The 10,623-nt window shown below is 56.4% G+C and overlaps 2 protein-coding genes across 2 annotated transcripts in view; one reads left to right on the top strand and one right to left on the bottom strand.

The window, feature by feature from the left end:
* ARFGAP2 (ADP-ribosylation factor GTPase activating protein 2) overlaps positions 1-10,250 on the top strand; it is a 10,907-nt gene extending 657 nt beyond the window's left edge. Inside the window, exons 2-17 of the mRNA XM_010842454.1 lie at positions 22-140; positions 628-700; positions 1,222-1,353; positions 1,444-1,524; positions 2,527-2,608; positions 2,908-2,964; positions 3,593-3,634; positions 3,977-4,029; positions 4,432-4,568; positions 4,670-4,801; positions 6,601-6,729; positions 6,809-6,943; positions 7,818-7,944; positions 8,096-8,189; positions 8,303-8,421; positions 8,901-10,250. Coding sequence (XP_010840756.1) covers positions 22-140; positions 628-700; positions 1,222-1,353; positions 1,444-1,524; positions 2,527-2,608; positions 2,908-2,964; positions 3,593-3,634; positions 3,977-4,029; positions 4,432-4,568; positions 4,670-4,801; positions 6,601-6,729; positions 6,809-6,943; positions 7,818-7,944; positions 8,096-8,189; positions 8,303-8,421; positions 8,901-8,921 — 1,533 coding nt within the window. The 3' untranslated portion in view covers positions 8,922-10,250. The remainder of the gene's footprint in view (positions 1-21; positions 141-627; positions 701-1,221; positions 1,354-1,443; positions 1,525-2,526; positions 2,609-2,907; positions 2,965-3,592; positions 3,635-3,976; positions 4,030-4,431; positions 4,569-4,669; positions 4,802-6,600; positions 6,730-6,808; positions 6,944-7,817; positions 7,945-8,095; positions 8,190-8,302; positions 8,422-8,900) is intronic.
* Positions 10,180-10,623, bottom strand: part of LOC104990345 (chromosome unknown open reading frame, human C11orf49) — a 210,896-nt gene continuing 210,452 nt past the window's right edge. The window contains exon 9 of the mRNA XM_010842365.1: positions 10,180-10,470. Within this exon, the coding sequence (XP_010840667.1) occupies positions 10,311-10,470 (160 nt within the window). The 3' untranslated portion in view covers positions 10,180-10,310. The remainder of the gene's footprint in view (positions 10,471-10,623) is intronic.

Raw genomic sequence — 10,623 nt, 5'->3', positions numbered from 1 at the left:
TCTATCTCCTTCTCTGCCCAGGCCTGCTTCGACTGTGGCGCTAAGAATCCGAGTTGGGCCAGCGTCACGTACGGTGTTTTTCTGTGCATTGACTGCTCCGGGGTGCATCGCTCCCTGGGCGTCCATCTCAGCTTCATCAGGTGGGGTCTCCTCGCGGCCGGCCGGGACTGAGTGCTCAGCAGGGGAGAGTGAGCTGCCAGGACTTAGACCGCGCTGAGTTTGGTGTTCTCCAGACTCTCACGCGAGGGAACCGCCGGTGTGGGCCTCTTGTTACCCTGGCGGTTCGTCTCCGCGTCTGGCTCAGAACTCTTTCCTGGTTCAGGGGGAAGAGTTACCTGCGTTGATCTAGTTGGTGATACGCTGGAGCGAGACTCTGGTTGTCCTCAAGAGGAACGCTGAGTCCAACCTTCCATTTCCTTTCGCATCTGGAAAATAATTAGTACCCTTTTGACTAAATGAGGGTAGAGGAGAGTTCTCCCGGACAGGGTAGAGTGGAGGAAATGGGGTGGTGGCTGGTGAATGTTTTTGGGTGCCTACTGCAACCCGGGGCCAAATGACAGGTGTGGGTCGCTCAGGGAAGCGTCTCCTGGAACCTGCTGGTAGGTGACACACAGCCCTTGCACACAGGTCCACAGAGTTGGATTCCACCTGGAGCTGGTTCCAGCTGAGGTGTATGCAGGTCGGCGGGAATGCCAATGCGGTAAAGCTCCTTCTTACCATCCTTCTGCCCCCATTCTTCTGTCTGGGTACTGACTTCTCAGTGACTTCTTGGAGGCTCTCTGTTTCTCTGTTCAGAGGGTTCTCTAGTCTATGGCAGCTCTGTACGCTGTTCTCTAAACTTGGACATTGGTCACTGTTCTTCTTAAAGGGGCTTTGGATTCGAACTAACCGGGACAGACATTCTTGGGGAGAGGCCAATGGCGCTGGGGTCTCCACGGTCGACTGGGGCTTGGCCTGGAGGGACGATGGGCAGAGTGGGTGTATCATGCTGTTCTCAGGCAGAGTCGAGTGAGGGTTAGGCTTCGGACATTCATCCTAGTGGGTGCATGCTGTGTTATTTTGCGGGAGTTTCTGAGGAACTTTGTGAAAAGCTGCTGGTGTCAGTAGTGTGCATCACCCTCTTCGAGTAATAACAGGGCTGTTGCGTGTGTGTGGGGGGGGGGCGCCTCGTTTGCTCTGGGAAAATCTCCTGTAGCATGTTCTCGCTTCTTTGCTCACCAGACAGCCTTCTTCCGCCAACATGGATGCACAGCCAATGATGCTAACACCAAGTATAACAGTCGAGCTGCCCAGATGTACCGAGAGAAGATCCGGCAGCTGGGCAGCGCGGCCCTGGCTCGGCATGGCACTGATGTGAGTGCCTGTTCCCTGGGGCTGGTGTCGGGGTGGCGGGAGTGGGCATGTTCAGAGTCCTGTGTTTCAGTGGTGCCTTCTCCTTTCTAGCTTTGGACAGACAGTGTGAGTACTGCTCCCAGTCACTCCCCAGAGAAGAAGGAGTCCGATTTCTTCTTGGAACACACTCAAGTGAGTGCCCACAGGAATGTTTCCCACAGTTGTTCCTGACAGGTGGTTTACTGACTGAGGCCAAGGCCCACAGTCACAGGCATGGATCCTGTTTGCCTTGGTGTGATATTCCCTATGGGGAATGTGTGGGGCCCACTGCTGGGTAAAGCCGGCTTTTTCCTCCTTCCATGAACAGGGGTGCAGTATGGCCCTCCTTATGAACAGAACCCTATAAACTGGGGAGTTACAGAGGATGAGAAGATTCTTGAAGGCTCAAGAGATATCAGGAACCCAAATAACTTTTGCTGGATTCTTCCCCTATGAGAAAGGATTCCCTCCCAAGCAACCCACTCCCAGAGGTTTCCCTCTGTTGGTGCTGGGTGCTCAAGTCAGACTCTCTGTTTGGATCCCTGCTCTTCTGCTTAGCCTTTCTAGTGTGGGGTAAGATACCTAACGTGTTAAAACCTCAGTCTCTAAGATGGAGAACTATTTACATCATAGGTTTGTTGTGATAGTTAAAATGTATTTATACGTGAAAAGCCCTTAGACTTGTACCTGGCACGTGATGAGTGCCTTTGTTTGTTGTTATTCAATTAGGGGAATGGGTTCTGGGTGTAAGTATCGAAGAGGTGGTGATGGCTGTAGTTTCATCTTGCTTTCTTCCATTGTGCTTAGTCGCTCAGTTGTGTCCAACTCTTTGCGACCCCATGGACTGTAGCCCATCAGGCTCCTCTCTCCATGGGGATTCTCCAGGCAAGAATACTGGCTTGGGCTGCCATGTCCTCCTCTGGGGATCTTCCCAACCCAGGGATCACACCCAGGTCTCCTACGTTGCAGGCGGATTCTTTAATGTCTGGGCCTCTGGGGAAGCCCTCCATAGTGAATAGCAACTATAATTTTACTTGCTAACCTCCAGTCTCCTTTCCTCATGGGCTTGAAGTAGGGCCTTGTACCCCCAAGGTACTTGGCGCTCTTTACCAGCAGGAATGGCTCATTGAGGCTTCTGTCATCTGGTTCTTTCAGCCCCCTGCCTGGAATGCACCAGTCACCGACCTGTCAGAGACCCAGCAGCCAGCCCCATCTGCAGAGAGCAGTGGCCTGGCACGTGAGTTCAGCCCATGTTCCAGCCATGTACCCTGGTCTTGGCAAAGGGCTTGGGGCAGCGGAGTGGGACACCTGACCAAGGGAATGGAAACGAGGAGTCTCCTTTATCTCTGGGTGGGCTGGGAGTCACTTAAGTCCCCTAGGGAAAGTGGTAGGAATTCCTTTTCTATTTGGTGGCCTCAGAAAGCTGAGGAAAGCTGCTGAAGAAAGCTGAGCTTCTGCTCTTACCTCGTCACTTTTTAAGGGTAGCTCATTGGAAGTTTTGAGTGTCACACCTAATTCCCACCATTGCATCCACAGAGCCGGAGCATGGCCCCAACATGGACCTGCTTGGCACCTCACCCAAAGCCTCTCAGGGTCAGTATACCAGCTGGCAGGAGTGGGGTGCCTTGGGAGAGGGTGGGCCGCGGGGGTTCTTTTCAGATCTGCTGCTGCCTGTGTGGACTGAGGTCCCAGAAGACTGAACTTCTAGTCTCTGGAGTGGGGCCTGAGATTGAAGCTGTGGCCTCAACGTTGACCAAAGGGACTTCAGAGCAGGCCCTTGGCGGCTGGTGTCCCAGGCCTGGGGTCTGCTTCAGAGTGGGCCTGGGTCTGGCCAGTATGAGGCTGGACACCTAGACCTGGGGGCTGACGCAGGATCGGCCTGTCTGGTCCATTTCATGATACAGGGAGATAGCTCTGAGCTGTTAATGGCTAGAGGTGACGTTGTCCTTTCTCAGCCAGTTCCTCGCCTTTTGGCTCTTTTCTGTTCTTCTTGATGTCCTTCAGATTTAATTCAGGGTGAACAGTCCATTTGCTGCCCTGGTTGGTTTTGTTGACCTTTAGGGGTTGGGACCGGAAACCAGCAGAGTGACCATCACGACCCTGTGAGAAGGCTGGTGTGGCCTGGTCTGGAGTGAGGCTCCGTAGAGGCCTCTGGGCTTGGGAGCTGTATGGAGGCTCTGGGGTAGGGCCTGCTGTTAGCCACGAATCTGTTTCTCTCCAGAGTCCATGTATCTGTCACCTAAAGGGGTTCTTCCTGCCAGAGGTAACCGCCCGCTGCTTCTGGAGCCCCTTGCATGCCGGAGGCTGTGTGTGGCGCCGCCCCGGCCTGGCAGTCTTTGTGTGGGGTCAGGGCCTTTGTCTCTGGTGCTTCAGGTCTGGGTTCTTACGTCCATGTGCTGGGAGTCAGTAACCGCCCCTAACCGTGTCCGTCTTGGCTTGGACGTCCTGACACCATTGGTTGGAGCTGGTGGTGGCAGCTCTCCGTTTTTCTGCCTGAAGCTGTTCTTCATAGAAGTTCTTGCCACGAAGCTGCATGGTGTGGACCGAGCTGCCGCCTCCGAAGTCCCTTTGTCTCTGCTCATGCCCCACCCTCTTCTTCACACAGAACCGAAAACCTCCCTCATTGGCAAGAAGAAGCCAGCAGCAGCGAAGAAGGGGGTAGGTGGGGAGAGGCAGTATGGCAGGGTGGTTAGGGGCTGGGGTCAGACCCGGCCACTTTGGTAGATGCCTGTGACTTTGGTAAAGGTGCACAGCTTCTCTGCAGCTCAGCTATGAAAGGGCTGTCAAGAGCGAGACTGTGTGCCTCGGTGCTTGGCTCATCCCGGGCCTGGCAGCATTGGGCCTCCGCTGGGGTTGTGTGGGCCGCCTCGTGCCTGCCTCCAGGCAGAGCCCCTCTTCTGCCTCTCTACCATGTGGATGGGCTCCTGTTTTTTTTTTTTTTTTTTAATACTTTAAGAAGGAGCCCTTTCCTTAGGGGTGTCCCCTCCTTGCCAGGGAGGGGAGGAGGGGACAGAGGACTTTGTGGTTGGCAAAGCTCTCATCACATGATTCTCCTCCCAGCTGGGTGCCAAGAAGGGCCTAGGGGCCCAGAAGGTGAGCAGCCAGAGTTTCAGCGAGATTGAGCGGCAGGCCCAGGTGGCAGAGAAGCTCCGTGAGCAGCAGGTGGCTGATGCCAAGAAGCAGGCCGAGGAGTCCATGTGTGTGTCTGCCAGAGAGGCCCCAGCTTACATGGGGTTGGGCGGGCAGGCAGGACAGGTCAGAATGTGTGCTGAACTCTGGCATGTTCGTTCCCTCGAAGGGTTGCCTCCATGCGTCTGGCCTACCAGGAGCTCCAGATTGACCGTAAGAAGGAGGAGAAGAAGCTACAGAACCTGGAAGGGAAGAAGCGAGAGCAGGCCGAGAGGTTGGGCATGGGACTGGTGTCCCGAAGGTGAGGCTCAGCTTTGGGGTGCAGCAGGGAAATGCCATTGTTCTCCCGGGAACCCCTGGAGGTTCTTCCTAGTATTCTCAGCTTAGTCTTCCTCTGAGGCTGAATAGATGGCCTTGCTTTTACTGTCTTCAAGCGCCTAGTATAGTGCTTGGCACGTAGTAGGTTTGTGCTCGCCAAGTATTTGTTGAACGAGTCAAAACACAGGATCAGGTGCTCTTTCGAACGTCCGAGAGACCAGGGTCGTGTTTCTTGATGAGGGCGATAACAGCTCTTAGGATGGCAGGACAGTTCTTTCTTTCTGAGGGTCTTCCCAGGAATCACAGGGCTTTGAGTATTCTGGCCCCTGTCCTCTAAAGGCCATTAGTGCTGACAGCTCCTGTAACACCTGGAAGTACTCCCAGACTCTCAGGTGCCCTGGTTGGGTGGTGCCCTTCCTGTGTCAGGACCACTGGATTTAGGTTGCTGTGGTTTTCTTAAACAAAAACAAGAGCTGCTCACCAGTTCTCTTAGGTGTTTTGTCTGCTTTACACTGAGAGTGTTTGGAGATTTCAGTAATACGAGATTTTTTTCTTAAAAATCGGCATATCTGGCAGGGCCAGAGTGAGAAACCCTGGCTCCAGTGAGCTTGTGCCAAGTGGCGGCTGCTCCTTTCCACAGGGTGTGAGCTTCACCAGTGGCTTTATTTACTTAAACACAACAGTCCTACGTGGGAGGTACTCATCCCTTTTTACAAATGAGAAAATTGAGACTCAGAGCAGTTAAGCAATTTGCCTGAAGCCCAAAGTACTAGTAATTGGTCCAACTAGATTTTGAACCTAGAACTCTTTCATACTTAGCATTTGGAGCCATTATACTGTACTCCTCAGGTGAAAGAGAAAGCTGGTGTCTCTGCTCCATCGCCCAGGCTGCAGCGAGGCGGATCCAGTCACTCCCTGTCAGTCCGTGCCCTGCTAGTGTGACCCACAGCTGATCAGGGAGACACAGTTTTACTCCAGATTGCGTCTCTTTCTCGTCCCTGTTTTGGTCTCAGGAGTTACTGGGTTAAAGGTTATACTTAATTTTTTTTATTTTTTGTGTGCAGTAGAATCTTATTTAAACCTAGCCTACCCTGTTTAAAACTCTGTAGCAAAATAGTCACTCCGTGGAGTTCTGCCAGCCAAAAGCTGTAGATCTTAATGAATTTATTTAAATGAAACTAGTCCTTAAACTGCCTCTGTGGAGTTGTCACACAGCAGGGAAGAGAGGTGTCACGAGTCGGCGCTGCCTGCCGAATTCACTGCCTCTCCCCCAGGAAACCACATGGCAGACTCAGGTCTTAGTGCGTAAGGCTGGACTCTCTACTTTGAAATGCTTTGTTCTCTAAAACAACAAAAAAAGGATGGGTTAATTAAGAACTCATCCTGTGATGCCATTAGACTCATTCCCCTGGTTCTGGGGCATTTTCCATCTTTTCGTTTGTGTCCCTGACGGTGAAGGATGTAGCTCATGGTATAGCAGGCGGAGGACAGAAAGCGCTCGTTTGGTGCATAGTATCACTGAGATTAGGCAGATGGTCATTGGTCAGGGAAACCCTATTTCGAGAAGACGAGCTGATACGTTGACGGGAGGTGCGCTCCAGTTCAGCACAGGCTCTAGCACTCCCTGTGGGGCCTCGCCCAGCCCCAGGCGCAGGGAGGGGAAGGCTCTGGGTGGTGCTCAGTGAGGGAGAAGCAGGTTTCTACTCTCGGCTGGGCGCCTTCTGTGCGGCGACACGGATGCCCACCCCTGCTCTCCTGCCCCGGCCCCACTTGTCTCTGCAGCTCCGTCTCGCACTCGGTGCTGTCTGAGATGCAGGTGATCGAGCAGGAAACCCCAGTGAGTGCCAAGTCCTCCCGCTCGCAGCTGGACTTATTTGACGACGTTGGCACCTTCGCCTCTGGGCCTCCAAAGTAAGGCTGTTGTTGAGGTGCAGACTTGGCTGCTGTGCTCCCCACTCAGGTTCTCTGAGCCCCTCTACTGTCTCCCTAGGTACAAGGACAACCCCTTCTCCTTGGGGGAGAGTTTCGGTTCCCGCTGGGATACGGACACTGCCTGGGGTATGGACAGGATGGAGGAGAAGGAGCCGGAAGTGACCGTTTCCAGCATCCGGCCCGTTTCAGAAAGGTGGAGGCCTGTTCCCTAGGACGCCCCGTGCTGGTGGCCGCGCTCTGCAGCTGCCCTGCCCGTGTGCTGGCCACCGTGCACGCGGCTCCCGAGCCCTTCAGGAGTGTCCAGTGTTAATGGAGGAGCTGAGTTTTTAACTTGATTTAAATAAATTTGGATAGCCGCTAGTGGCTGCCAGACTGGAGAGTGCAGGAGCCAGGCCTGGGTTTGAGCAGTGCTCGTGTCTCAGGAGGCTGAACTAGCCTGCTGTGCTTGAGGTCCTTTTCTGCCAGGGGAGCCTGATTTTATGCTTCGGTTCCCGACCTCCCGATGATGATGTGTCTCTGGCCCTCATCTGGGAATTTTTAAAAAGTATATTCCATGTCGACCTGGGTAATGCTTAACTGATAAATATCTGAAAATAACCCATTAGTAAAATGGGGACATAACTAATAACTTCACAGGGCCGCCTTAGGGTTAAATGAAACTGACAACACAGCGAGCTCAGTGTGTGTGTGCCAGGGTCAGGCGGCAGTGACCTTACGCCTTTTCAGCCAGACTGAGGTGCTTTTGAGAGTAAAAGGGTGGTACTAATAATCACACCAAGAAAGGAGGTATATACCCAGGCAGCCTGAGAATTGGATCATCCTCTTGGTTTGGGGCAGAAGCCTTGGCCCCTCCAACCCGTTTCCATGCTGCCTAGCGAAGGGAACAGAGGTTCTCTGTGTCGTGGCCTCAGTGTGGAGAGAGGGCCCGGTCTAGAGCTGCAGTCAGGCGGGACTGTGGGGAGCGCCCCTGGGGGGGCCTCGGGTAGTCATAGGGTCGCAGCGCTCCAGGGACACTTCCCTGGAGGCAGTGGGAGAGTCAGAGCCATTGTCCCATATCCACCCCTCAGAGTCACCAACCGGAGGGAAGTGGAGAGCCGGAGCTCGGGCCTGGAGTCGAGTGAAGCACGTCAGAAATTTGCAGGAGCTAAAGCCATCTCCTCCGACATGTTCTTCGGGCGGGAGGTGGATACTGAGGTGAGGTGGTCCACCCTGAGCCTGGAGGCAGCAGGCAGAAGCGGACTGTCTGCCCTGCTGTTTGGGCTTTGGCACTTGGGTGGCTTGGCCCGCGAGAATCCTAGGGTCAGCGGTGCAGAGAGCTACAGACCTCACCTTTTCCCCGCCACAGTATGAAGCCAGGTCCCGGCTCCAGCAGCTCTCGGGCAGCAGCGCCATCAGCTCGTCAGACCTCTTCGGGGACGTGGATGGAGCTCATGGAGCAGGTGGGCCCGGGGCGGAGTAGGCCCCAGGAGGGCCTGCCAACCGAGCGGGAGGGCCCTGTGGGCTGGGAAGGGCTTCCTGCAGGCGCTGGGTCACCCCCTCCCTTCGCTTACAGGCAGCGTGTCTCTGGGGAATGTGCTGCCCACGGCTGACATCGCCCAGTTTAAGCAGGGTGTCAAGTCTGTGGCCGGGAAGATGGCCGTGCTGGCCAATGGCGTGATGAACTCTTTGCAGGTGAGTCTGGACCGCATGGCCTGGGGTGGGAGGAGACTGGAGGGTAGTGCTGAGAAGGCGGCTTTCTCCACCACGTCCAGACTCAGCCCCGGGGTGGCCCTCAGCCCAAGAGGGTGCCTCTTCTCTCCCTGGAGGACAGCTTCCTCCCTCTGAGCTGGGCCCGGGGCTGGGCCTCTCCCTGAGATGGTGTCGTGTCTACACTGATCTCCCCCACACTGCTCCTCTGTGCTGTCTCTCCTCCCTCTCCAGCTTCTGTGAGATCAGGCAGGGTGGGCCCCTGGGGGTCTGACCACACCCCGTTCCTGGGCCACAGTAAATAGGAGACAGTCTCTGCACGGGTGAGATGGGCGCTTGATTCCCTCACTCACCCCTCCCCGCAGCCCCCCAGCCCTTGGGGTGTGTTGGGGAAGGGTGTGCTCGCTGGGAAGCTGCTGCAGGTCAGAGACTCTGACTTGGGTTTTTTTTTTCATCATCCCCAGGATCGCTACGGTTCCTACTGACCCAGGCTCCGTGTCTCAGACTTTGGGTGGTGGCAGTAGCAGAAACCTCACGATTCCTCGGCCTGGGATGCTTGCCTTGTGGAAGCTAGGGAGGCGTTGTTACTTTATGCCTGTGGTGTGAGTGGGGTGGCCTGCGAGGAGCTCCGGTGAGGGAGGGGCAGTGCCGGCCCCTGACCTCTGCCTGGAGATTGGGCCCTTTGTTCCCCTCCCCATACACACTGACCTCTGCCTGGAGATCGGGCCCTTCGTTCCCCTCCCCACACACCCCACCCTGTGTGCTCCGTGCTTCTGGTCCTGCCCCCCACGCTGCTGCTCACTTGGCCTGCCACCCTGGGGGTGAGGGGAGGGCATTCCCTCAGGATGGCTTATTCTGGGTTCAGGCCTTCCCCGAGGAGGGAGAGTAAAAAGTGGAAGGCTGTTTTGCCGGCTCTAGGATCCTTCCAGGTGGTCCCGGGGGTTGGCTCCCGGCTCTGGAAGCGGCAGGAGGTCTGGAGAGTTCTGCTGTAGATCAGCCTCCAGGGTGGGAGGCTGTGGATGTGCTGCTGCTACTGTGGTCTCTTCCGGCACCAGGAGAGGGCAGGGGAGGGGAAGGACCCTCTGTCTGAGACTTGCGAAGGGCTAGAAGCTTGATCCGGTACCTAAAGCTTCCATTTGGGATCAGACTAGAGGCCTGAGTGATCTTCTCCTGTCTCGCTGACCCTTTCTACAGCGGTTGCTCGGAGGACTTCTCCTCCTGGGTGTGAGGGAGTCCTCCCGGGTGTGTGGGAGTCCTCCCGGGTGTGAGGGAGTCCTCCTCCTGGGTGTGAGGGAGTCCTCCTCCTGGGTGTGAGGGAGTCCTCCTCCCGGGTGTGAGGGAGTCCTCCCATGCCATCCGTGGTGGACCGCGGTCCCTCGGAAACTCTGCCCCTTCTTCCCTTGCTTGGTGGCCATGGTGTCTGCTCTGCCCGGGGCTCTGCTCTGGATGCCGTGAACGTAGTGCTGGCCGAGGAGGCAGAGGATGCGTGGGATGGAAGCAGGCTCCTGGGCTCGGCTTTTCTCCTCTGCACTATCTTGGCCTCAGGACCCTGGGCAGCACCCCCCACGGAGAGCTCGTGGCACCTGCGGGGAGGCAGGTCTTGGCCCTGGGCCACACACTGTGCCATCCTTGGTGCCACCTGCCCCTGCTGCTGGCAGCCCGGGTCCCCCCACCGTGACGGGGGCTGGGCTCCCAAGCGCTGCAGACCGCTGTTCCCAGCACCCCTCCCCAAAGGGACGTGACTTTCTTTCTGGACTGTATTGAAACAAAGTGGTGTCGAATAAAGCCCCGACGGGGCCCTGGGTCTCTGCTGGTCTGAGTGGAGGAGTGTCCTCTCGGGATCCTGCCTCCCTGTCCCATGCAGGCCCCTGGCCTCACTCTCTGGGCTCCCACTGATACAGGCAGGGCGTTGGTGCCGAAGCGGGGGGCACTGTCTGCAGGGCCTCCAGCTTGTCTCTCCTCTGATAGCCAAAGGCCCCTGGCTCCTTGGCCCTGTGCTGCCGCGAGCTCCGGTGCGGCCTCCACCTCAGCACCCTGTTGCACGCGGGGGAAAGAGGTGGCGTTAGTTGGTCCTTCGTGGCACCCTGAGAGCTGTGCGCGGGCGGGCAGTCTCTGCAGCCCTGCCACTGGCCCAGCAGTAGGCTTGGCTGGGGGCGGGTGTCTCGGGTGGGTGGGGGAGAGAGCGAG

The sequence above is a fragment of the Bison bison genome, unplaced genomic scaffold (genome assembly GCF_000754665.1).
Source record: "Bison bison bison isolate TAMUID 2011002044 unplaced genomic scaffold, Bison_UMD1.0 scf7180017864178, whole genome shotgun sequence".
Classification (NCBI taxonomy): domain Eukaryota; kingdom Metazoa; phylum Chordata; class Mammalia; order Artiodactyla; family Bovidae; genus Bison; species Bison bison.
The sequence above is the reverse complement of the archived record's forward strand: the minus strand, read 5'-3'. Positions and strand labels throughout refer to the sequence as shown.